General features: G+C 46.3%; 1 protein-coding gene across 4 annotated transcripts in view; it reads right to left on the reverse strand.

The window, feature by feature from the left end:
* OGFRL1 (opioid growth factor receptor like 1) overlaps positions 1-20,033 on the reverse strand; it is a 34,419-nt gene extending 14,386 nt beyond the window's left edge. For 2 of the 4 annotated variants that reach the window (XM_090034725.1, XM_090034713.1), the window contains exons 1-6: positions 19,637-20,032; positions 13,907-13,993; positions 13,235-13,316; positions 1,388-1,466; positions 1,226-1,292; positions 965-1,110 (exon numbers count right to left, since the gene is read on the reverse strand). In XM_090034725.1, coding sequence (XP_089890851.1) covers positions 965-1,110; positions 1,226-1,292; positions 1,388-1,466; positions 13,235-13,316; positions 13,907-13,993; positions 19,637-19,888 — 713 coding nt within the window. In that variant the 5' untranslated portion in view covers positions 19,889-20,032. Of the gene's footprint in view, positions 1-964; positions 1,111-1,225; positions 1,293-1,387; positions 1,467-13,234; positions 13,317-13,906; positions 13,994-19,636 lie in introns of all 4 variants that reach the window. The other 2 variants (XM_090034723.1, XM_090034718.1) reach the window with 2 other exon arrangements.
* Between the last annotated feature and the right edge of the window lie 7,540 nt (positions 20,034-27,573).

The raw sequence follows: 27,573 nt of genomic DNA on the forward strand, positions 1-27,573 counted from the left end.
CTACCCTGCTCTTGTACAATTCCATGGATGGAGACTCCACTAGCCCTCTAGGTAAACTGTTTGAACTACCCTCAGTCAGAAAGTTCTTCCTAATCTACAACCTAAAGTTTTTCTACTGCAGTCTGAGACGATGGCTTCTAAACTTATCCCTTACCGCCAAACAATAGTCCCATCTCCATCCATTCAGGTCAATGGAATGACTCAGCTGATTACTAAATCAGTGAACCATTTGATGATTTTTTTAAAAAACAAATATTATTCACCCCATTTGCATAATGAAAGGAGAAAATATTGCAAGCAAACAAACATATTTCAATTTTAAGGTCAGAAGAGTTAGAAAATTAGTAAGATACAAATAAATAAATGCAATTTTTGGATATAGTGTGGGCTAAATTCAATGCAGACTTACTTCCTAGATGATCCATACAAAGGCAATATGCATATTGCAAAAGTTGTAGCAAGACTTGGTCCAGTACATGTTCAAGCTATTCACTTAAATGTTATAGCTACATACATTAAATAGTAAAATGTTTAATTTGGCGGAAGGAAACTTAACTCAGCTCCACTAAAAGCATGGTTCATTTGTTCCTTCTTGAAAAAGACAAACAAATACTTAGATAATCCAGTGTTTCTTAACAGTGTAGAAGTGTCACTTTAGAAACAGCGAAGTTTGTACAATAGCCTGTTATACAACTTAATTTGGAATTGTGCTCTTATTCACTTCAAAGTTCTGTTTTCAGGGAGTTCATTGCTTTTGGTTAGACTGACAGCAGGTGAGCAGCATAATCACAAGAATATGTGGGTGAGATGCTCACATACAGAAACAAAACAATCACTGACTGTTTCTTTTTGTCTCTCTCCCTTTCCTGGCATTCTTTGGAAAATACATCCGGTCTTTCTCTAGACAACAAAGGATGAAAATTCTATGCCAATTCTAAAGTATGTAGGGCATGCCATTACTTACTCATTCAAATGCTGAAATCTTTCTTGCCAGTTAGCAGCTCGTGCTACATTTCCAGTTTTATCAATTAGTTTTATTCCAAAAAACTCCAGCATCATTTTGTAAGCTAATAGGAATCTTCTAATTGCTTCTTTAGTTTTCTTGAATTCCTAACAAACAAACAAAATTAAATCTAAAATCCAAAACAGTCCTAAAATAAATACTTTGCATTGTAGACAACAAATATCAATATTAACCTGACAGTTTAAGCAAAATTTTTATTACCTCAATTTCGTATGTAGTTAATTCTTTAGCATAGAAGTTCAAACCTTGTTCTCTCAGTGGGAAAAGCCTGTTGGGGAAAAAAAAGTTTGTTACAGTTTACTGTGGAAGAAACACTTAACCAAATCAAAGGTTTAAAACAGAAATAGCCAATAAGTAACCAACCACTGTATATAAGTGTGGTTATGTTCCAGTTTTTCATAGTCTCCTTTCCATTTATTTAGGACTTCTTCAATATAGACGCCTGTATAAATAAATCGGGACACTATTAGGTCGCCATCCAAAACAACTTTCAAGTATATCAAGAAAGCACATGTGACCTGAATATAAAACTAAAATATATAATTTAGTCCCATATCACACCCTATAGTCAAGACAAGCCCTTAAATTAAAAAACACCCCTTAGCACAGACCACAAATAGAGACCAATTAATATAGATCAGCTCTTCAATTGGTGCAAACTAGCATAGCTCCACTGATTTCCACTTAAATCAGTGGAGCTACACTGATTTATACCAGCTGAAAATATGGTGCTGTAACCTGTGTAAGGTATATTGATCATCATGCATTCAATGGTCCAGGTTTCTTATTGCATATAACTTGACAAGCTACTTAGATACGATATTCAGAGGGAGATGTCTAATTTACTTTAACACATGATCCTATCACAGATGTTCAAACCTTGTTTTCTCAGTGGGAAAAGCCTGTTAGAAAAATAAAAGCTTGTTACAGTTTACAATGGAAGAAATGTTAACATGTGATCCTTGTTAAGTAACATGTGTTCTTGATGCAGGAAGAAAGTAATCCATTCAAGCATCTCCCCAAATGTTAAAACCATTAGGACCCAGAAATCTGTTTCACTTAGTTGCGGGTAAAAATTCTGATGCCTCTGCTATTGCTAACGATTGAGTTTTTCTAGTCAGACGAGAACAAACTACTATGTTCTGAGAAACTCAGCTTGTATTAGTTTCAAAAGATTATCTGGCCTTATAGCAACCGCTCCATCCAACACGAGGGGGACAAACCACACACACACACACGCACACTCTAATTATTTCTACCACAGCAACACTTAGGAGCCAAAGTCATGTACAAGGATGAAAGATGTTCTTTATCCCCATCACAGAATGATTTAATTATAGGAGTAAAATTTTCAGAGGTGCCAATGCTAGATCCTCTCTGATTTAAAACTACAATAGGTCAGCAAGCCCTCAAAGTTCAAAGTTCATAAGTCAAACTAATCAAAATAATGAAATTCTTATAGGTTTGCTCTCTTGAATTCTGAACTTCCCTTGCTAGAATTGTAAAATTCCTAGTTTTTCCATAGCTTCAAAAGAAACCGTTTCCCCCACAAGAAATGCCTTCCTTTTCCAGACCTTCTGTCTCTACGCCCTCTACGGCCAGGGTGAGGGCGTATTTATACCCAGCATTGGTGCTGATGTAGTAAACAATCACCTTGAGAGGCTGAATACCTTCAAGTCAGCTAGTCCTGACAGATTACACCCTAGAGTACTCAAGGAACTGGCAGGTGTCATAGCTCAACCTTTGGCAAAAATATTTGAAAACTTGTGGCGCTCAGGTGAAGTACCTGGGGACTGGAAGACCAATGTGGTACCCATCTTCAAGAAAGGGCGGAAAGTAGATCCCAGGAATTACAGGCCAGTCAGCTTGACCTCAATCCCTGGTAAGATTCTGGAGAAAATTATCAAGGAGATTCTTCTGGATAAACTGGCTGAGGGCAGCACCCTGAGGGATAGTGAGCACAAGTTTGTCACTGGTAGGTCTTGCCTGACCAATCTCATCTCCTTCTATGACCAGGTGACATATTGCCTGGACAAGGGAGAAAAGATTGATATCATATATCTAGACTTGAAAAAAGGCTCTGATCTGGTGTTCCATGACCTCCTCATGGAAAAATTGACTGACTGTGGCCTCAGCTACACCACAGTCCAATGGCTGGGAAATTGGCTTCGAAGTTGGACCCAGACAGTAGTGGTCGACGGTAGTGAATTGTTATGGCGCGCTGTGACCAGTGGCGTACCCCAAGGCTCTGTTCTTGGACTCGTTCTTTTTAACATTTTTATCAATAATGTGGACATTGGTGTCAGAAGTGTGCTGGCTAAGTTTGCTGATGACACTAAAATTTGGGGCATAGCGTCCACACCTGCAGACAGGCTAGTGATCCAGGCTGACTTGGATAAACTTAGCAAGTGGACAGATACAAACCTGATGATGTTCAATGTCAATAAATGTAAGGTATTACACTTCAGGGAAAAAAACCCCACAGCATAATTATAGGCTCGGTAGTGCTACACTTGTTAGCACCACTGCTGAGACTTGTGGGTCATGACTGACTACAAGATAAACATGAGCCACCAATGCGATGTCACAGCTAGTAAAGCAAACAAAACTCTGGCTTGCATCCATAGATGCTTCTCAAGTAAATCTCAGGATGTTATCCTCCTGCTGTCCTTGGCCTTGGTGAGGCCACAGCTGAAGTACTGCATCCAATTCTGGGCTCCACAATTCAAGAAGGATGTTGAGAAGCTTGAGAGTCCAGAGGAGAGCCAGGAGCATGATCAGAGGGCAAGAGAAAAGGCGTTATGAAGAGAGGCTGAGAGCCATGGGACTCTTCAGTCTGGAAAAGCACAGGCTCAGGGGGGACCTGGTGGCTGCTTATAAGTACATAAGGGGTACATATCAGGATCTGGGAGAACACCTGTTCACCAGAGTGCCCCAGGGAAAAACAAGGACCAACAGTCATAAGCTCTTACAAGACCGTTTTAGGCTGGACATAAGAAAAAATTTCTTTACGGTCCAAGCCCCCAAGCCTTGGAATAGACTCCCTCCAGAAGTGGTGCAGGCACCTACTCTGGACTCATTCAAGAAACGTTTGGATGTTTATCTTGCTGGGATCCTTTGACCCTAGCTGACTCCTGCCCTTGGGGGAGGGGACTGGACTTGATGATCTTCGAGGTCCCTTCCAGCCCTAACGTCTATGAAATCTAAATCTAAAAGGAAGTAGAAACATGCTGAGGTATTCCTGCTCACTTCTCCTCCCATTTAATCTATTTTGCTTTCTTTCTCCTCTCAGCTGGTGACGGCAGAAGAAAAAGCTCAGCATGTGTCCAGCAACTGCTTTGCTCTTCATAAGGGAGGGGCAGTAGGAAAAGCTGTGGTAAGACAGAGTTGTCCACTGCCCAGGGTTTGAAGTCACTAGGAGCTCCACCCTTGGCCAAAATCCATTATTCAGAATCCATTACCCTCCAACCAAGGGGAGGAACTGGACCAGAAATTTTCGGGCCAGCTTGCAGAGGCACTTAAGGCAAGGGATGTAGTTGTCATGGGTGATTTTAATTACCCGAACATCTGCTGGGAGGAACAGTCAGCCAGCACAGACCATTCCAGGAGGTTCCTGGCTGAGATATAGGACCTCCACTTAATTCAGGAGGTGCATGGTCCCACCAGAGGAAACACCCTGTTGGACCTGGTCCTGGCCACAGGTGATAACCTGGTAAGGGGCCTCCAGGTTCTTGACCACCTAGGCAATAGCAATCATCGCTTGCTGGAATTCACCATCCAGCACAGGGTATCAAGGGCCTGCAGCAAGACGGTAGCCCTAGACTTTAGGAGGGCTAACTTCAATAAGTTGAGACTAGCGGGAGAGGCGCCGGGGTCCTTGAGGGCAGGGGAACTCAGTGTCCAGGACAAGTGGTTGTTCCTTAAGGAAACGATACTCAGGGCCCAAGGGATGTCCATCCCAACAAGAAGCAAGGGGGCAAGAGTTCCCGAAAGCCCCCCAGCTCACCAAGGGCATCCGGGAATGACTGCTTGTCAAAAAGGTGCCATACACCCAGTGGAAGGGGAGTGCTATCTCCAAAGAGGAGTATACCTCCTCTGCTCAGGCCTGTAGGAGGGCTATCAGGAAAGCTAAGGCGGACATAGAGCTAGGACAAGTGTCCAAGATCAAGGATAATAAAAAGTCCCTTTTCAAATATATAGGGAGGATGAAGAAGGCACAGGGTAATGTGGGGCCCCTGCAAAGTACGCTGGGCAATCTGGTGGTTGTGCCAGAGGAGAAAGCAGAACTCTTTAACCAATTCTTCACCTCCGTTTTCTTGTGCAGGGACCAGGACCTCCCCACTGTGATGCCAGATGGACTCGAGGGGAATGCCTCCAGACCTCAAGTTGGGGAGGACCGGGTTAGAGAGCTTCTGGAGGGGCTGGACGTGTTCAGGTCAGCGGGTCCAGATGCTCTCCACCCCAGGGTGTTGAGAGAGCTAGCTGGGGTTATTGCAGGGCCCTTGGCATGGCTTTATGAGCACTCGTGGTGCTCAGGCCGGGTGCCAGATGACTGGAAGATAGCTAACGTGGTCCCCATCTTCAAAAAAGGGAAAGGAGAGGACCCAGGCAACTATAGGCCCGTCAGTCTTACCTCAATCTTAGGGAAACTCTTTGAGAAGATCCTCAAGGAGCACATCTGTGAGGGCCGGCTTCAGGGACGATGCTCGAGGGCAACCAGCACGGTTTCATAGGGGCAGGTCATGTCAGACCAACCTGACTGCCTTTTATGATCAGGTCACAAAGGCAATGGATGCAGGTGTCGCCGTGGACGTAGTCTTTCTAGACTTCAGCAAGGCCTTTGACACTGTCTCCCACCCCATCCTCATTAAAAAAGTAGGTGACTGTGGCATTGATGCCTACACAGTCGGATGGATTGCAGATTGGCTCAGGGGTCATACTCAGAGGGTGATGGTGGATGGGTCATATTCAACCTGGGGAGAAGTGGGCAGCGGAGTCCCCCAGGGCTCGGTCCTTGGGCCTGCGCTGTTCAATTTCTTCATCAGTGATTTGGATGACAGGGTGAAAAGCAAGCTGTTTAAATTTGCTGATGAGACCAAAATTTGGGGTTAGGTGAGCACGCTAGTAGGGAGGGAAAGATTGCAGCAAGATCTGGATAGGTTACAGGAGTGAGCTAACCTAAACAGGATGCATTTCAATACTGACAAGTGCAGGGTACTGCACTTAGGCAGCAGAAACCAGCAGCACACTTATAGAATGGGAAACTCCCTTCCTGAGAGCATGTAGGCAGAAAGGGATCTTGGAGTCATTACTGACTCCAAGATGAACATGGGCCGACAATGCAAGGTCACGGTTGCCAGGGCTAACCGGACCTTGTCGTGCATCCACAGGTGCATCTCAAGGTGATCCTCCCCCTCTAAGCGACACTGGTCAGGCCACAGCTGGAGTACTGCATCCAGTTCTGTGCACCCCACTTCAAGAGGGATGTGGACAACATTGAAAGGGTCCAGAGGAGGGCCACCAGCATGATCCAGGGACAATAGGGCAGACCCTACAATGAATGACTGCGGGACCTAAACCTGTTCAGCCTTCACAAGAGAAGGCTGAGGGGGAACCTGGTGACTGTCTGTAAACTCACTAGGGGGGACCAGAAGGGTTTGGGGGAGACACTGTTTCCCCTAGCGCCCCCTGGCATAACAAGGAATAATGGACACAAATTACTGGAGAGTAGGTTTAGATTAGACATCCGCAAGAACTACTTCACAGTTACGGCAGCTAGGAGCTGGAACCAGCTTCCAAGGGAAGTGGTGCTGGCTCCTACCTTGGGGATCTTTAAGAAGAGGCTTGATGCCTACCTGGCTGGACTCATTTGAGTCCAGTTTTTCTCCCGCCCAGGTGGGGGGTCGGGCTTAAAGATCTACAAGGTCCCTTCCGACCCTACTTCTATGATTCTATGATTCATTATTCACAGTTAAGAACATAAGAACTGCCATTGACTGGGTCAGACCATAGGTCCATCTTGCCCAGTATCCTGTATCACACAGGGGCAGAGAGTGGATGCTGAAAGGAAGAGTAAACATGTTTTGACTAGGTTTTTTCCTGTTGTTCCTCTCCCACTTGCAGCCTTCAGAATTAACAATGCTATTAATTATTCTACAGAAGTAAACATATATGAATGATTTTGAAAACCACACTTAAAGTCTGTAGGTTTTCCAGTTAAACTATGGCTACTTCAGAGCCAGTGTTGTAGTAAAAAGCAACAAAGCAGGGAGCCTCTTTCTGACAATGCTTCTGGCACCTGGCCCCCAGAGTATGCTGGTTCATTTACCATATGGAGTTATGCCTGGGTGAGATGCCTGCTCCTTCCTGTTCTTTACAATGATCTCTTCCTAGTTAAAGCTCAGAAGCAGATTTCTATGTTCTTGATTTATTGGCCACCTTTGACAATGCTGACCATGTTATTCTCAAAAGTATGCCTTCCTCTCACTTCAATGGCTCTGTCCTCTTCTAGTTCTTTTTTGAACTCTCTAATTACTCCTTCAAGCTTTTTTAGTGATGCTCCTCAGCCACCCTCAGCTTTCTATGACAGTCACGCAAGGCTTCATCTTTGGTCTCCATTTGTTTTTATTCTATGCCCAATTTCTGAGTAAATTCATCTGAAAACAGAAATTCAACTACCATTCCTATGCTAATGATTCCCAGATATGCCTCTCTACTCCAGATATGTTATCTTCTGTCCAAACTCTGTTTCCAATATTTCCTTGTGAATAACAAGCTTAAGGTCAATCATAACTAGAGTAATGGTTTTACTCCTCTACAGATCTGTCCCAACATCCCTTTTCTTGATCACTATTGACAATGCCATCACTATCTCAGCTGTTACTTTACCCCACAAATTGGGTGTCATCTTCAGCTCAGACTACTGATTAAGAATGTAAAGGCGGAAGGCAACTTGGGTAACAGTGATCATGAAATGATAGAGTTCAAGATCTAAGAAAAGGAAGGAACTTCAGAAGAGCAGACATTAACATATTCAGGTACAGCTGGGCAGGATTCAATGGGATGAAAGTCTGAAGGGAAAAGGAATCTAGGAAAACTGAATTGTACTTTAAAGAAACCATATTAAGCACGCAAGACAGCATTCTTCCTTCCTGAAGTGAAGGAAGAATAGGAAGTACAGCAAAGTGTAACAAGAGACCAGCATAGCTAACCAGACTTGATATCCAATGACTTGAAACTCAAAAAAAGAATCTCTCTCAAAAAGTGGAAGCTTGGCCAGGTTACTAGGCATAAGTATAAGACCCTTGCACAAGCATGCAAGGAGAAAAATTGGGAAGGCAAAGGCACACAGACAGGAACATAACAGCCACCAAAAAAGCATTCAACAAATAAGTTAGAAGTCCTTATGACCCCTGCCACCCCCAGTGCTCCTTCCCGCCCATGGCAGGGGGTTGGACTAAATGACCTGTCTAGGTCCCTTCTGACTCACTGATTCTACGAATAATACCCGATAAAGTGTAGGTCTCTTAGTGAATGGAGTAGACAATCTAGCAATGAAGGATGTAGAGAAGGTTGAACTAGTTAACGGATTTTTTTACATCAGACTTCATAAATAAGGTCAGCTATCAGATGATGCATGATTCTGGCAGCACAGATGAGGAAGGAGATAATCAGCTTAGAGTAGGGAAAGAACAGGTCGGAGATTACTTAGAGAATCTGGATGCTTTTAAATCAGCAGGGCTGAATGAGTTGCATCCTAGAGTACTCAAGGATCTAGCTGAGGCAACTCCAAAGTTACTGGCTAGCCTCTTTGAAGACCTCATCTCCATCCTTGGGAAAACTCTGGAAAAAGTCATTAAGGATACCTAACCTGTTCTTTTGCTGTTGTTGCCTGCTTACCTGCTCCCCAGACTGTTTGGAATCTGGCCTTGCCTGTGAAGAAGACCAAGGCATTGAATACTTCAGCCTTGAGAAATCATGGAAATCAGACAAAGTCCTAGAAAAATAGCATTCCCTTCCTCACACTACAGGGCTGGGGAGCAGCAGGTTGGGAGTGAGGGTCACTGGCAGGGCCAGGAGGCTGTGGATTAGAAGTGAGGGGCACCAGCAGGGCTAGGGGGCTGTGGCTTGGGAATGAGGGGCAACAGCACGGGCAGGGGTAGGCACTGGCATATCAGGGCTGCTCAGCACCACAAAGCAGCAGGGGGTACAGCCACAGTTGGACCTGTGTCTGGTGATCAAAGGGAGCAGGGGGAGCTCTGATTTTCCATAATAAGAAAAACAAAATCAAACACCAAAATACATGGGTACAGGTTTCCCTCGATTTATACGGGTTCTATGTATGTGAATTTGCTCTTATGTGATGACCCTTTTTATACCCCAAATTCATTATATGCAAGGTAAGTTCACTCTTATGTGATCAGCTCTGGGGCTCCTCTTACGGAAGGCATGGCATGAAGCGGTAAGTCTGCAGGGGCAGGCAGGCAGAGGGGCTATCAGAGAATTTTGGATTTTTATCAGAGAAAACCAGGATCCCTAGTGATCAGGAACTAACTACATGGATGTGTCAAGAGTTATTTTCGATCAACTTGATTTAATTTTACAATGAAGTCATTGGTTTTGTGGCTAGGGGGTGACCAATGGAACTGGTGCACCTCAACTGTAGCAAGGTTTTGACACTATCTTCCATTATATTCTCATTAATAAGCTAAATGAAATACAGTGTAGATAAAACTACCAGAAAGAATATTCGAAATCTAAAAATATGCTGGATGTGTGACTTGTTAAAAGCTACATTCCACAGTAAAATCACTCTAAAACAGTGGTCTCCAACCTTTTTAAGTGATCACCTTTGGCATTTAAAAGCAACCCAAGATCTACTGTGCACCATCCCCTTCCCCCTCCCCGCCATCCAGCAGGTAAGTCTGTGGGGAGGGAAGTGGGGGGCAGATTGAGGCAGAGGGAGAAAAAATTATTTGGGGGCATGCCTCCCCAGCAGGTAAGTCTGTGGGGGAAGGTGAGGGGGGAGGGGAAAGGGCTGTGAGGGGGGGGCGGGACACATCAAGGCTCCAGCCCTAGCCCACTTCCTCCCTCACTGCTGGGGCCTTGATATGCCCCTCCCCATCTTCAATGGCAGGGAGGGAGGGGGGCTGGAGCAGGGGTGGGCCCAGAACAGCTGGGACAGGGGACGAAGCGCAGGCAGCTCGTCTGGGGGCTGTAGGGAGCAGGGATCACGCAGCCTGGCAGGGCGTGTGCCCCTGGATCTGAATGCCCGCTGGGCTGCTGCTGCTGCGGCTGAGGTGTGCTAGGCAGCACTGGAAACGGGGCTATAGCACCTAAAAATTCACCATAGCCCTTGTTCCCAGTGCCACTGCCTAGCCTGACCACAACCAGTGCAGAGCAGACCACTGCTGTGAAGAGCACAGTACTGCCTTCCCCTTACCCCACTGCTTCCCGCCTGGGGTCTGTGGGAGGAAGGGGGGCGGCTGGAGCAGGACGCCAGAGTGGTGTACTCTTAATGGTGGCAGTCTGCTCTGCTCTGCAGTTAGGCCAGGCATTGGGGGGGGTGGGCAATGGCAAATTTTCAGGAGCCTGCATAGTCCTGCTCCCAGTGTCACCTGGTGTACCCCAGTCTTAGCCTGCAGTGGCAGCCGGCATGCAGATCTGGGCGGTACATGCCCCCCATGCCCTGCTGGGCTGTGTGGCCCCCAGGTGAGCCACTCGTGCCTTCGTCCCCACTCTGGCTGTGCAGGATCTGTCCCTGCTCCAGCTCCCCTCCCTCCTTCTCTCACTGCTGCTGCAGCCACCGGTGCTGCCTGGCGTTCGGGCAGAGGGGCACATGCCCCCAAATCTGTGCCCCATTTTTAAGTGCAGGAACACTGATACACGAGATGCAGGAGGCTGCTGGAGCATGGTAATTACCATGCTTCAGCAGACTCAATTAATTGAGTCCGCTCCGATGCACTGTAATTACAGCACCTTGGCGCAGACTTTGCACTAAGCTGTCCATGCTCTAGCATGGATGCAGCCAGAAGCACATGTACCAGTGACAGATCCACAGTAGGTAAGGTAGGTAGCTAGAATGTAGGAAGAGACTGATTCTCATCTCAAGTGCTTTGTAAGCAACCCAACACCGTATCCACCTGGGTACGAGCTCCCCTGCAACTTATGAACTAAACAAAACAGGATTCATGCTGGAGCCAGATGATTTAATGCCACACTATCAGATTGGTTTAAAGGACAGTCCATTATGTGAGTGTGGTGATACATCACAGACTGTTGACCACCTCCTCAAACATACAGCACACCTGCACATCCAGGATGAGGACCTGGCAAGAGTCGGCAATAAAGCAGTTGTGTTGCTCTGTCACATGAATTATGTGTTGAGGAGGAAATGAAGAATATGAGAGAAGATGATCCACAGTGCAGGCAGCCACATAAAAGCTCCCTGACCCCCAGCTGCCCATGCCATGGTATGCATTCAGTCTATTCCAGTCCAAATTCCAGGCTTCCTGTATGTGGGCAGTCATTCATTTGGGATTGGATTAATTTTATACCCAATCCCCAAAAAATCACATATCCTGCTGTGAATGTTTGGCATGGCAGAATCTGTTTCTGAGACTCAGGATATCACTTGTCAGATCCCAGTAGCACAACTAAACCATGTTTGCCACTGCCTACAGTGCCATCCGGCCCTTTAATTAAAATATTAAATAGTACCCAATATCAATGATTTGGATGAGATAGAGTATACAGTAAGCAGATTACCTACACCAGAGTGGGGGTTGTTCCAGGCAATTTGGAGGACAGAATATTCAGAATAACCTTGATGACTTTGGTCCTTTTTTCTGTTTAATCAAATGAAATCCAATAAAGACACAAAGTGCTGCACATAAGACAGAACAATCATACATATATAGACTGGCTAGGCTGCAGTGTCGCAGAGAAGGACCTAAGGGTTATAGTGAACCATAAGCTGAATTTTAGTCAACAGTGCACTCTTTTTTGCAAAAAAGGCCAAAACTTCTGAGCTATATTATAGGACTGTCACTTGCAAGTCAAATTAGTAATTTTCCCACTCTGTCAGCACTGGTGAGGCCTCACTTAGACTACCATGTCTAGTTTGGGGCATGGCAGTTCAAGGAAGTTGTGGGCAAATTAAAAGAGTCCAGCAGAGAGCATCAAATATAATTAGAGTTCTACAAAATATGACTTACAGGGAAAGGTTAGTAGAACTGGGATTAGTATGGAGAAGAAAAGACTGAGAATGATTTTATAAGTCTTAATTTCATAAGTCTCCATAAAGCTTCTACACGGTGATAATAAAGAGGAAGATGACTGTTTTCTCTGGTCCAGAAAATAGGACAAGAAATAATAGTTTTAAATTGCAACAAGGATAATTTAGCTTGAATTCTGGAAGAATTTTGTCACTGTACGAATGGTTAAGCACCTGAACAGACTACTTAAGAGTTTGCGGAACCTCTAATCTTGGTAGATTTAAGAGCAAGTTAAACAAAGATTTGCTTCCATTGGTTTAGACAGGGTTGCTTCTGCCTTGAACAGGGGATTGGACTAGATGATTTCTTGTGGTCCCTTCCAGACCTACTTTTCTATGATTTTGTACTTTGTCATGGCCAAGCTATGTCTCAATCTTGCCAGTTCTTATCCATGCACAAAATTAAAAGTCCCATCCAGGTTTTGGTAATCTTGTATCTCAATTTGTTGAAACATCCTTTTCTCTGACTTTGACAAATGCAAGCCTACCTTGCCAGAATGCTGCTGCAAGGACCATTTGCCATGTCACCACTTTCTCTGAATCACCCCATTTGTTCCCCCTTCCTATTTCATTAAAAATAAGCTATTATGTCTTAACTTTCAAAACTCTCCTGGGCCTCTCCTCCAATATTTTATCTCATTCACTGTCAAAAGACCTGACTCCTGCCTCTAACTGGCCCATAATGAGAGTCTCCATCTCCCACTTGTTCAATTTTCACATACATGACTCCATTCTCTCTCACGTGTAGCTTCTAACGCTGCAAGCATTCAATTCTTGTTTTTCATTTTCTTTCAAATCTCCTAAAATTTCTTTTTTGCTGTGATGGTGCATGAACTGCAGAAAACTTACCCCTAGCATCATAAATACCCATTCAGTTTTACCCCATTATTATTCTTATACTTCTATTATCCCTTATGCTGTTATAGATTACTCACCATCAGGTTTAAAGGGAATTTTATTCTTATAAAAGCGAAGATTACACAAGTCATTTTGATATCGAAGATCCTTAAAGTTCTGCTGAAAAGGAAAAAATAAAAGCATTATCTGTCTGCAAGACAAGTATCAATGGTAGAAAGATATTGGCATTCAGCTCTTTTCATAGTCTGGTAACAACAAATGCAGGCTTAAGAAAATATTGAACCTCTGGGAATTGCACACATGCTTAAACGTAAGTACGTGCATAAATGTTTGAATGATGTAGAAGATGAAAAACTGTTTGGGGTAAGGATTCTCCTAACAGCACCAGGACCCTGATTTCAGTTGAAGCCTCAGGGTGCTTCTGTAACACAATAATTGACGTGCCAGCATCTCCTTGGCAATTTCCAAAGATTTACTAATGGACAACATGATGTGTTGTGGCTCTTCCTCCACTGACAGTCTAATGTGTCCCCCAATTTCTAGAGTTTGCAGGAAGAAGTTGTACAGGTTTGGCAGGAAACAGTGTCACATTGGTTCCATACTTTCCTTTTTGGCATTTTCAGCCATTCCATCAGTTTCTGCTTTTTCATTTCTGATATTTATTAGGGTATGATATGGCTTAGGGATTTTGTTTGGATGTTGTTGTACTTTATTAAAACAGGGTTTTAAACCAAAAAAAATCTTCTTACTGGATACTGGTGTCGATACTTGTACAAATCTCTTGCTGCATAGAAGCTTCTCTTTGGTTTAGTTGTCAGTTCGGTTGCATCGTCACTCTGAAACATTTAAAGAGTAGATAAGGTCTGCATACAAACAAACTGAATCTTGGTTTGTGTGACTATGATGCTCTACACTTTAATAAAATTATTTTGCAAATTGTCTTCAGTTCAAAAATACAGAAATACACAGAACTGTATATATTTTAAATAAGTAGCAGGAAGGCTATTTTAGTACAACATAGTTAACTTTAACATATAGCAAACAGCCTATCATACATTGTAGACCGGACGCGGCCCGCCAGGACATTCTACTCGGCCCACGGGGCCCCTAAAAAATTTGTAAAATTAATATTAATCTGCCCCTGGCTGCCTGTCATGCGGCCCTCAACGGCTTGCCAAAACTCAGTAAACGGCCCTCCGCCCAAAATAATTGCCTGCCCCTGTTGTAGACCCCTTTATAAGTTTCATACTTTCTTCAATTTAGACCAAGAGTCCATAAATGTGGGGAGCAGGAAACAGCATCAATTAAATCCATTAGCATTCCCCCAAATTTCTAATCTCTGTGGGCCAGATGACATGGCCTCGCATGCATGAGCCCACCAGCTCAGTGCTGGGGCAGGAACTGGAGCTGCGGCACAGGTCCAATCCACCACTCTCAGTGCTAGGAGCAGGGTGGTGGGGCCTGATCCAGTGCACATGGAGCTGTGGCAGCAGGCCTAATCCAGTACATGCAGGGCCAGGATCAGAGAAGTGGGCCTGATCTCATGTGCACAGGGCCAGACCTAACGTGGCAGGGCCCAATCAGGCCTGTGCAGAGACAGAACCCAGGTGGCAGGATCTGATCTGGTGTGCATGAGGCTAAGGCTTGGGAAGCATGGCCCAATCCAGTCTATGTGGGACTGAGAACAGGGCTGGGGCTGGTGCAGCAGCCCTGATCTGATGCATGGAGAGTCAGGACTGGAGCTGGTGACAGAGCAGTGGGGCTTGATTGGTCATGTATAGGGCCAGCGCTGGAATGGCAGGACCTGATCCAACACACAAGGGGCTGGGGCAGCAGGTCTGATCCAGCACACACAGTAAGGGCTGGAGCCAAGACAATGCATCCAATTCACCGCGTACAGGGATGGGGCTGGAATTGGAATGGCAGACCTGATCCAGTGCACGTGTGGCTGGAGTTGTGGCTGGGCTTGGGTGGTGGGCCTAATACCATGATATGATATGCAAGCCCAGAGCCTGATCCAGAGCGTGCCAGAGCAGGCCGCAGCCTCATACACACTGGATAGACCACACAGACAGCCTGCAGGCTCATCCTGTACCACTCATTCAGCCCACAAAACCAATAAGTTGGGCAGCACTGATCTGGGAAATACACATTAAGACAAAAGAAGGAGCAACATGAAGATGAAGCAAAACCACTCCTTGTTTTTAGTGGCATCAGATTATTAAGAAATCTGTCATGCATTGTCATGGAAGCAGACTTTTGTCAATATTGCACTCTGAAGGGAAAAATAAATCGTCACAGACAAGCCTATTTGCAGTACTGTGTACCTATTCAAACTATTTTACATAATTTAGGCAGCCAGCATTCAGAATATAAATTTAAGCTCCAATGAAAAGTGCCATTAAACCCCTACAGCAAAACTATTCTTGAGAGAAAATAAGCATTTATGCAAGCTTGTAATAGCCCCCCAACTGTTTTAGAAACTGTGGGCCTGAGTTTGAGCTCATTGAACTCAATGGAAATGCCCTCACCAAGTTCAATGGGCAGTAGGGCAAACCACATACATGTTATAAAAAACACAAAACTGGGCAGGGACTTGATAATTCTATTATCCACTTGATTGTTCCTATAATCTTGTTTTTAGCTGCATTATAACCACAGATATTGGGTTATTTTGCTAGATGCAGACATAAACCTCTCCTATCAAAAGCAATGCATAAACGAGAAATAAACTTAATTCTGCACACTCATTAAAATACATTTGCAATAGCGCAGGGATGCCACCCTTTTGGCCCTGTGGCTAGATGAGTGGGGTGGGGTGGGACTGCAGGCCAGATCCAATCTGTGGGCCTGATCCTGCACACAGTGCTGGGGCACGATCCTGAATGTCATATCGTGGGTGGCGGCCCTGGCTTCACACTGGACCAGGCTTGCTGCCCCAGCCACAGCTTTGATCACCTGTGCACTGGATCCCGTAATGCTGCCTAAGCCCCAGACCTGACTGCCCAAGGCCTGGCCCTGTGTGCCCCAGATCAGGCCTGCCAACCCAGCTCCCCACACACTAGATTGGGCTTGATGCCTCAGTTTCATCCCCAGCTCTGCATGCATTGCATTAGGCCCTACTGCCCAAGCCCCACACGTCAGATCAGGCCTGCTGCTCCAGCCCTACATGCCAGGAGGATCCTGCGCCTAGAGCTATGCTACCTGGGTTGTGGGGTTTGGAAATGTTGTGGTGGGGGAGTGGTGCCAGGATTAACTGAGGCTGCTCCCTCCTCACCAAATTTCCAGACCCTTGGGGAGCCCTGTGGGCCACATAGGCAGATCTGGCCTGTGGGCCAACAGTTGAGCACCCCTGCAATAATGCAAAGTAAGACCTAATTTTGAGGGCCCAGAGGATTCTCATCTGCATCTCCCAAATCCTTGTCATTTGTACATTGTTTACAGTACAAGACTCTTTGCCTATTGGTGTCTATTTTTGTGCATCATTTTGTAAAATGGGCTCTAACTAAAGATAAAACATACTTACTTGAACAACAAATATTCTTTGATAATTAAAGAGTATTATCAAGTCTCAGGCAAAAGCTCGATTCACCCCAATGCATTCACCCCAAGAAAAGGAGCCAGTTTTAAAATTCTAGTTTTTGTTTAAATTTTTCAAAACAGCAGTTTCAGTACCATATAAGAAGGAAATACTTTTCTTGGCTAAGAATAAGCCAGTTGGATCCTTGGGTGAAATTCTGTCCCCATGGAAGATAACAGGAAAACAATCTTTGACTTCAGCAGGGTCAAAATACCACCCCAGGTTCTTAAAAAGTAGAACTTGATCTAGAAACTCCTGATATCAGATCCAGGGGCAAACAGCAAGACTGTTTCACATGCTTATTCTATATTCGCATCCTCAAGCCCTTAGACATCTGTTTAGAAACTATTTTCATTTTGGTGTTTCAAATTTTAAAATAAAATTAATTGCAGATGTCAGCAAAGGGTTGGCACTGGCAGCCTCACTATAATTGAGCCTCATTTTTCTCATTTGATAGCTTACAGATAGTTGCTACTATAATACATTTGAAGGAAAACAATAGACTCATATCAGAATGAAAGACTAGCTACCACAAGACACTTACAACTTGTTAAGAAATATATCTGTCTTCTTCAGACTAACCTCATAATTTTCATTGCCCTAGCTTCTTCTATGGTACACAGGTAACGATGAGTGTCTAATGTTTGTGCGGCCGAACTGAGTAATCTTCAGTTTAAATGAGAGCTGTCTTTTTAAATTGTTTTAAATTTGGTTTCTATCCAGTTCTGACAAACTGGAAGCTCCTTGGCCCCTGCAGCTGCCCAGTGAAACTGACAATCATGTCAGCAATGAAGCTGACAAAAAATGTCAATTTTGCAGAGCTGCTGCAGGAAACTCCAAGGGTCCCCAGCACGAGGCAGACCTGCCGGCAATCTAGGCCTTTAGAACCCTGCTTTGGAATGAGTGAAAGCTCACTCAGCCTGAGAGGTTTCATATGAACTATCTTTGGTTCAACAAAGCAGAATTTAATTGACGAAATTTTATTCCACTGGAAATTTTGGCTGCTGACAGACGTGAAAAAGTCCCCCCCAATACACTTCACCGTAAGAAGCAGTGCATTAGTTCCACTCATCTCCACTGCATCTGTATAGATCACGTGTGCCGCTTTTGACTAAGGGCTGATTCAATCAGCTTTTAGATAAAAGTGCCAAAAAGACCCCGCTGAAGAGCCCGATCTATACAGGTGAGCCAGGTCAAACTAACACAATGCCTCTTCTGGGCATGTGCTAGGTTTGGTGCGGGGGCACGCCAAGTGTTAAGTAAAGTGCCGTTTTTGTGGAGTTTTATTTGTATGTCTGCAAGCTGCCTTTTTGGCCACCTCTAGTTTGCATTAATAGGCACCAATGAAGCTATATGAATTGAAACCAGAGAAGTGGGCTTTTCATAGAGAAGTAGAACTGGAAGAAACCTCGAGAGGTCATCTAGTCCAACCCCATATTCATCACACTTGCCTTTTTTCTCTAAAATTTTCTTACCTTTACTTAGGCCATGTCTGCTACATAGTGTCAGGAGTAATGCTATAGCTGAAAGTCCAGGCAACTAACCCTACTCAGGTCTACAAGTTACTGCGATTAAAATGTTGGCAGCTACTACTAAGCTTGCTAAAAAAACCATTCCAACTATTGAAGTTGGCTTAATAAAAGATATCAGAATCACCCAAAGTACCTTGTCTGACTACTACATAAGTGCATTTATCTATACTAGGTCTCCCTCTGTCACTACCAGAGACCTCAGGGATCAATTCAGTAGAGTAGTCTCATCTCTCCTAATACACCAACAAGTCCCTTCTGCTGTAATTCCTTTGCAACCTTTCTAATAGCTGCACTTGTTCAGCAAATGCTGGGCCCAATATCTGGTACAAGGCACATCTATGAGCCATGGATGCTAAACACTTTGAACTCCCACTAAACTCACTCAGCCCCTTGTAGTTTCAGTAGCACAGCACCTTGGCTAACCCAGCCAGTCTACAGTACTGCCTGTCTACTGGGAGACAATGTCATCGTCACTCAGGGTGTGCACAGAAGTGCTCCAGGCACGTTTTACAGCACTATAGTTTACAGCACTTTTTATAGCACTATAAAGTTATAAGCTCTTAAACATGACAGGTGTAATGTTGGGGGGGGGGAGGCTCTGAGCCTACCTGCACTTTCCAAGCTAGGAGGCAGGGGGTGTTCTGCAGCCTCCTGGGACTTCTCCACTGCTCCAAAACGTGCCCAGCGTACAGAAGTTACTTAAAGCGCTGTAAAATACTAAGCTTCAAATGGAAGTGCTATGTGCATTTTTAAAGTGCTGTAAACCCGTGCACTTCTGTTAAGTCAAGGCAATAAAGTGCTGCAAATGGTGAAAGGAGCAACTTCCATACATGCCCACCGCTCTACCACAGCACTCCTGGAAGAATGTCATCATTTCTTCCAAGGATAAAAGCAAGCAGCAGTGATGAGACAAGGGGCAATGGGACCTTGATAAACACAGCCCCTGGAGATACCTGCAGCAACAACATAAGCAGGACCCTCCTCATCTGTCCCATGTAAAGGACTTTCTCCATGGGGGGAGGGGGAGTACAGGACGAGGGCTCCCCTCCCTGACCTCTTCCTTCCTGAGGGGGGGAACTTCGGTGATTTCTCCCCCCTCAGGAGAGGCAGGGCCAGCCGAAATCAAGCGCCCTGCCCGCGGGGGCGGGGGCAGAGGGGCCGTGCCAGGCGCAGGCCGCTGGCTGCCCTCCGCGCCCGCCTCTGGGCCCGTGTGTGCGCGGCGCTGCCCGCGCCCTGCCTGCCCCCGCACATCTCCCCGCCGGCCGGGGGTGTCCCAGCCCGGCCGCCTCCCGCCAGGCCCTGCCGCCGGCGCACGGCACCGGGAAGACAACGAGGAGACCGCGCGCGGCTGGCGGGGCCGGCTGTACCTGCTCGGGGCTGGCGGCTTCCGCGTCCTCTCGTCCCCCCGCCTCCTCCTCCGCCTCCGCCGCCGCCGCCGCCTCCGCTTCCTCCCCACCGGGCCCGGGCTCCCCTTCCCCGCCGCCCAGCCCCTGCAGCTCGCCGGCGGGGCCGGGGCCGGGCCCGGGGCCGCCGGGCTCGGAGTCCGTGTCCCAGGTGGAGTCGCAGTCCTCCACCGTGGTGGGCTCCTTGAAGCTGGCGCCGCTCAGCAGGCTGCCCATGGGGCCGGCCCCGCGGGGAGCTCCCGCCGCGCTAGGGCTGCAGCCGCTGCCGGGGCCGCGGCGGGGGCATGGCGGGGCGGGGCGGGGCGCGGCGCGGCGGCTCCGCTCCGTCAGTCCCCAGCCCCGAGCCCGCGCGGGGAGGAGCTGGAGGCGCCGGGATTTCCACAGGAAACACTGGAGCACGCCCATCCCCGGCCCCTGGGGGCCGGCACAGCTCCGGGCTCGGCCTCCTACTCCACGCACCTGCCGAGGGGCTGCCGGCAGAAACCCCCGCAGGGCCGCTGGGGGCAGACGTGCCGCGGCACCCCCTTTGATTCCTGCTCCGCCTGCACTTTCAAGCCAAGGGCTGGGTGAGGCAGCCCCTGCCTCCCTCTTCTCCACTGGAGTCCTGCTAATCTCTCTTCATTCCCTAGGGTTTAACCAGCCTCCTCCTTTTCAGTGCTCCTGATGCTCCACTAGGCTTTCTTGTGTAACTCGCTGTGGCTCAGCCGGGCCTGGTCAAGTCCTCTCTAGCTCACAGCCCTGCAGACCCTTTTTAGCTCTAGCTAAAAACCTTAGCTCAGGCGTGGTAATATTCACTTGGGTTCCCAGTTTAGCAATGATCTGAGATCTCAGGTGGCCAGAGGAAATGCTATGAGGATATGCTGAAGACCTCAAGAAAACTGGTGCTGACATTAAGAGCTGGGAGGAGCTGGCTGCAGACCAACTGCAGCAGTGCTACAGCCTCAACCAAAAGGCAACCCGTTCCTTGACCTTGAAGCAGAGAAGAAGGAAAAGTAGAGGAATCCTAGCCTATGGCTTACTTTCCCCTGCAGCAAGACCTGCAACTTCTGTGGATGGGCCTAGACTCATCAATGAGACATAGTAGAGATCATCTTTGAATCAAGGGATTGCCAGTGACAATGTGTATTTATTTGGCTGGCCAGCTAAGTGATACTTAGGGTCACATCTTGACACACTCTCTAGTTTATTAGCTTATTTTGTGTGCAGTCCCTTTGATTTATCACACATACATACAAGTGCCACCACTGCCATTGCTGCCACCAGATACTAACTCAGGTGTAGAAATGGGTGATAGTGATGCATTGGAGGCAGTCAAGACACTCAAGAAAACTAGCTTTTGCTTTATGAATTTCAATAAGGTACATCTAACTATGATGATTACAGGACTAATGAAACAATACCTTTTCACAACTGTGACCTTTTTTCTGTGTACCTAGTTTCCTGTGTTTTTTAAACTTAATCAATAATCTAGGAAATGAGTACTCATTCCAATGAAGCTGTATTTGTTTTTGCTTTGATCTTAAACTGAATAATATAGTACTAGGCCCCTAGCATATTAATAACCTTCTAGTTTCTCTTTAACTGGAGACAATGTGTCATGCTACATGTGATGATGCACCACACCATCTGTACCCACTTTTTAAAATCCTAGATCTGCCCAAGGCTGGTTGGGTAGTATGGGAGAGGTCCCAAAGGGGACCTCCACCCCATGAGAGAATCAAGAGGCTTACAGTGCTTTACTGGGAGGCAAAAGACCGTGGCTTCCAGTTCAGTGATTTACAAAGGAGATGGCAAGTTACAGCCATTTGGATTGCAGGATAAGGAAGGCCTCCAAAATAGACCCTGATCTCAGAGCTGGGAATTAGGGTTTCAGAAAGTGTTGCAGGTAAAGTTGGCAGTGAGGAGTATCCAGACCCAAAGCTAAAGGAGCAATTGCCTGGTTCTGCTGTGCCAGTACAGTCTAAAGTCTTGGAATCTGTCCAGCTTTGGAACAAGCTTTTTTTAAATGCAGATACTAGAGTTGTACGTAGCATTACAGATTGGCATCACTGATATCATGTTGAGTGGCCAAGTGATCTTTCTAGTCCACTGTTAATATACCCAGAATCATATTAGCTCTTTTGGCCATTGTATTGCATGGGGTTTTGGTTTTCTTGTAGCACTGATTATTTGTATAATGCTTCTAGATACAATATACACTATTTATGACACCTGCAGGTAAGGTAGGCAGTCATTTACATGATGCAAATAACAGCTATTTGCCAAATCCCATTGATTTCAGTATTAATGGCATCATTTAACTGATCTAAACATGCCTGGTATTTTGTGGGAATTTTGTACCTCTCAGCTTTTTGCACTTCATTAACACTGGCTACATGGTTAGCCAGAACTGTGCTCAGCCATTCTTACCTCATTAGGACTCCACTGTTACTCAGAGCCTCTTGCCTCTAATAAGAGCCCTAAAATTGGCAGGACCCCTTCAGTTTCAGGGTTGTAGCTGGCACAGCATCAGTGACTCTGGTGGAGATGGACTTGAAGAGTTAATTGCCTGTGTTATATGTTGGACAATTTTATGATCGCAATACAAGTTCATTATATGCAGCTTAGACTCTAGACACATCCTTCTTATGTGTTTCTAGGCCATTTACTATGTACATGAGGCCTGTGGATAGCAGGCTGGGCACCAGATTCCAGTTACCAAGAATATTCTGGCTGCCTAAGCCATGCAGGTTTATTCAGTTTTACTTCAGACCTGGAAAAATATGGTCACTGGTGCTGCTGGGAGTGCACCTGCTGCTGCTAAGTTGAGCTACCAATGCCCCCAGCCTTTCAGTAGTGTGGTCCAATACAATAGCCTCAACCCCATACACCCATTGCTCTTCTGGGAGGAGAGTTTGCAGCAACTGAGTACCTGAGGCTCCTTTCCTGCCTCTACCAATACCAAAACAAGCAAGACTTCTCCAGCCTCCCCAGAAGCCCTTCTTCACCACTATCCCAGTGACCCGACCTGGCTCAGAACCTGGCACTTGAAAAGCATCCTGATACCATACACCATCTATTCTTGGTTGCTAAGCTGAGGACCTTCTACTCCATGAGCCCTTCCCTGCCTTATTTCTGTTCTCCCCATACCCTTGTTTCCCAAAAACAGTTTCTTGCTACCACCTTCCAGTCTACTCCACACACTCTCCAAAGTACAGGCTGTTTTCTACCCTGTGCTAAAAAAAACCCTGTTTTTTCAGCTTCAATCTCACCCTGTGCCCCTCAACCTCAGGCCCTTTCTTCTGCTCTGCTTTCTTAAGCTACTTATGTAGGTAAACCCTCCTCCATCACCAAAATATCTCTGTTCTCTCCAATCCTGCTAAGAGCTTTGCCACTCCCAGTCCAACAGAGGTAAAACATTAATAGCTCTGCTCCATCTAGCTCAGGGTACTTAAACTCCTCTGGTCCAAGGGATGAATATGGACCGTGAGGTTCACCCGGGACCAGATATAGATGGTGGAGAGTTCTCCAGACTGGACAACATGCATGAACAGTGGCATTAATCCTAGGGTGACTATTAGGGCTGTGAGAAATAGCACCATTCCTTTTCAACTTGCGTTTCAATGGAACAACATTTCGTTTCATATTTCATTTCGATTTGAAACCACTGTTCTGTTTCATTTCATCAAAATAGTTTCACTGTTTTGACTTTTCACCCGTAGGCTATAATTGGGAAGCTCGAAGTAGCCTATAACTTTGTCATTTCTGACCTGATTTGATGAAACTTGCAGGAATGGTAGCCCCCACTGAGGGCATGAAGCCTGACAAGTTTCAAGGAGATAGGTGCAGGGGCTTCAGGGACACTGCTCCTCAAAGTCTTGAAAGTAAAAAACTTGTCACATGTATATGTTAAGGCACGGCAGGATGAAAGCTGCAGGCTTGCTAGCCCCTGCTGAGGCCACAAAGCCTGCCATCTGTCAAGGAGATAGGTGCAGGGGCTTCTGGGTTCTGGAGCCCTGCACCTCTGGCTGCTGACAGGTACAACTTGTGACACGGGTGCTTGTGGGATTGTCTTGGGGCATGGCGGGGATGAGGGTGAAAACTGCAGGCCTGCTAGGCTCTGCTGTGGCCACAAAGCCTGCCAGCTGTCACGGAGATCGGTGTAGGGGAGTCTGGGTTCTGGGGCCCTGCACCCCCAAGCTGCTGACAGGCAAAACTCGTGACATGGGTGGGTGACACTGTGTGTGTGTTAAAGTGCACCCTCACTCAACTGACACCAAGGCAGAAAGCAGGGCAAGTCAAACAATGCTGCCTTTTATGCAGTTTTTTCCATCCCGCCCCCAGAGCACTGGGATTGGAAGAGACCTCAGGAAAGGATGGCAGTCACTGGCCAGCTACACGGTCAATAATGAGAACACTCCTTTCCCTGCCCCGCCTTTACCCCCTCCCTCTCCTTACTTTAGTTTCTGTTTCAGCTTGAGCTTCTGAACTCAAAACGTTTTGAACATTTTGAAACATTTCAACTTGCTTCGTTTTGTTTCAAGGCTGTTTTGTTTTGATTTTGCTGTTTTGAGTTTGAAACAAGCGGGAACAGCCTTGAAATGAAACTGCTAGCAAAATTTCACAAAGCCTGAGTGACTACACACCCTGGTCTGGCCAAGTGTCCCAGATTTCATAGGCCACCCTGGCATCCCTACTGGTTGATGACAATGGAAAAGAAGTCCCAGATTGGTGCCTCCCTGCCTGCATGGCCCAGACCTGCTCCTCCTGAGCAACAGCTGGAGGTGGGGGGTGAGCTGGGCAGGGATCAGCAGGGGTGGAGGAAATTGGGAGAAGGAGGACATTGGCTGGGGAGCAGGGGGAAGGAAGGGGAGCACTGTCCCCAGTTTTCTTCAGGTTAATATGCTCATTTTAATTAATCCCCATAGCTGCTAAAGCTACTATTTTACAATGGCTCAGGAACCCAGGGAGTGCCACTGCTACTTGACCACTTTTTACCCTTGCTGCTGATTTTAGTTGTCGGGAGGCTAAACCCCCCATTTCAACACTTGGTAAACGGGGGGGCGGGGAGGGGGATGAGCAGCATTAACTCTCTGGGTTCCTGAGCTGTGCTGAAACAGCAGGTCTGGCAGCTGCAGGAATAAACACTGCCACTACAGGGGCTCGGGCAGCTGTGGCAATGAGTTCCATGGACTGAAACTGCCCCACCAAGATGGGTGGTCCAGCCTGCACAAAGCTTTGTGGACTGGATGACCCACTTCCATGGGCCAGATCCAGCCTGTAGGTATGTTTGAACCTGGTCTAGAAAAGAGGATGACAATGTCATCAAAGGAATCCCTGCCAAATGTGAAAAAGGAGACATTCCTCCCTCCCTCCCACCCCCTGTACAGGGAGCAGGGGTTCTCTTGATTTTACAATTGCTGTAGAAGGAACAAACCCTCTATGAGGGGAGTTTCAAGGGCCATGACATTAACTGTCTTTCAAGATATTCCCCCTTTTTAACCCTTTTCTAGGGCAAAAGGTACTTTTTAGATTCTCCTACTCTCAATGACTCCTGAAACCTGATCATCTGCCTCCGTTACCTGCTTGCTTCAACTGGAACCCATCTATCCCAGTGCAGACCAACCCATCCTGCCACTCATTCAATTTCCATGCCTTTTACTCAGTATTACTGTCTTCTTTCTCATTTACCTTTTTGTCTGTTACTCACTCACCTTATTTCCTTGAAACAAGCCAGCCTGTTTTCTGGGCCCTGATCATTGTATCACCTTACCAGCTAGGCTGTTTGCTTCACTTCCCAGCAATCCATGCTGCATTCAGGATTTTACTGATACCCATTTCCTGTACAGCCTAGCCTATTTTCCTGCCTCACAACCACCTACCTTTGCACCTTTCCCATCCATACATCCATTCTGCCTGAAATCAAGAGAGATATGAAAAAATGGGTGAATGTAGGGGAGAGACAAGAGTGAGTCTGTGCATGTGTGTGAAAAAGTGTGATTGTGGGGAAAAAGGATGGGCAAATCAACGACAGAAAGGATGAGATAGAGAATCTTACTCTGTTTCTTAGGATATATCAGCCTTGTCACTATAGTATCTGACAGCTTTCTAGCAATGTATTAAGTGACATGACTAATACATGTTACATGTGGTTCATTCCCTCTCTTTTCCCCTTCTGGAGGCTGGGAGGAGGGAAAATTGGATGTACAGCTGTGTTGTCTTTTGATGAGGTTTAATTTTGGGTTTCTTCAAATATATGTGCTTCTCTGTGTGTATATATTAGAGGAGGTAAGGTCAAAGAGATGCTTTTTGCACTTAGAAAAGAAGATGGTAAAGCTCATGTTGGTTCTTAAGGAGTTTGTTCCTCAGTCTCAGATTGGCCTGAAAGAAACCTCCTCCACAGACCATCTTTATCTTTGTTGCAGGGAATTCCACAGCACCTAAGGAGCCTATTTGTCAAACATGATCTTCCTCTGAGGGCTTTGGGTGGTCTTCTAGGGCATGAATACACACAGCACTTAGAAAGGTTTAAATGCAGTTTAAACCTGAAACAGACAGACATACAAGCCTGTTAAATTAGCATAAAGCTGACCAGAACGGTTCAAAAGTGCACCAGGAAAATCAAGTACTATTTTGAACTGGTTTACTGTAAACTGGTTCAATGTTATGTGTGGATAGCAAGTATTTGGTGACATGGGTCTAGTTGGCCTTCCAGGCAGCCCACACTGCATCAATCCTCACCCCTCTTTCCCACTGCTTCTTCTGGCCACTCTGGTATGCTGCCAGAACCCTACTGCCCCTCTTTTTACTCTTTTGTACTGCCTGTTCAATACGAGTTATCTTTCTAACCAGCCACATCATAACTTTACTTGACCCCATCCCTAGGACTCCAAGAGCATGGGTACAAGCACTCCCTTATATTTGCCTACTGTGAGGCATGCTAGGCTGGGTGTTCACTCACACTTCTTGAGTCAGAGCCATAGTACACAATTGTAAAGTGGTTCCTATGTGATGACATTTGGGAATGGATCAATTGTTACATGCAGCTTCACCCTCATATGTATGCTGGACCCTGACAATTGTATACCTTGAAGATATGACTAAGACCCTAGACTTGCCCTGATACCCTATGAAAAGACAGTACAGAGAGCAGGACAGGTGTAATGTTCTCACAGCATTCTGTACTACTTGGGGTTCCACAAAGGCTGATGCTTTCATGCCCAGGTGTATCATATTGCTGTAGGCCACAGCAGCGGTGATGCATAGGGGGTGCACCACCCCCTGCAAAAAGTGGCAGCAGGGCCTGCAAGCGGTTGCCACTTGCCACCCCACTTGCCCTTTCTGATCACTCTGGGCCACTGCTGATGCTGCCAGCGGCATCTGTGGGTAGTCGCCAACCCATGGTCGGTGCTCGTCAGCCCCTCCCTCCCTGTCCCCCTCCCTGACAGTGCTGGTAGCATCTGCGGGAGCTCACTGCTCACCGCCACGGGACTCGCACATCCGCCAGTGCAGCCATGCCCCCCAGCTGCCAGGGGTACCTGCCATTCACAGACCACAGTAGAGATAAAAAAAAATATGAATACCTGAAGTCAGATCATCTTCTGCCAAGATAGGATAGAATCATTTAGCTAACCTGAGATATTAGATGTTATTACTCTTGGATGCTGCTCTACAAAAGTTTAGTAAGGAATTCAGAAACAGTTCTAAACTACAGTCTGAATTGACTGATTTCAACAAAAAAAGTCACTGCATCATGGATGTAAACTCCTCAAAGTACTGTCTTTTCCCCACTAGCATTATATCTCTCTTGCCTGGACTCACCTCTCCATCAACTGGTTTTCATCCCTGAGCTGCCCTTTTGTAAACACCGGGTACCTTAGGGGTAGTGGAATGGTCCAATGTCTTGAAAGGACAATGTGTAT

Source organism: Crocodylus siamensis, chromosome 1, assembly GCF_052110815.1.
Source record: "Crocodylus siamensis isolate JL-2025a chromosome 1, ASM5211081v1, whole genome shotgun sequence".
Taxonomy (NCBI): domain Eukaryota; kingdom Metazoa; phylum Chordata; order Crocodylia; family Crocodylidae; genus Crocodylus; species Crocodylus siamensis.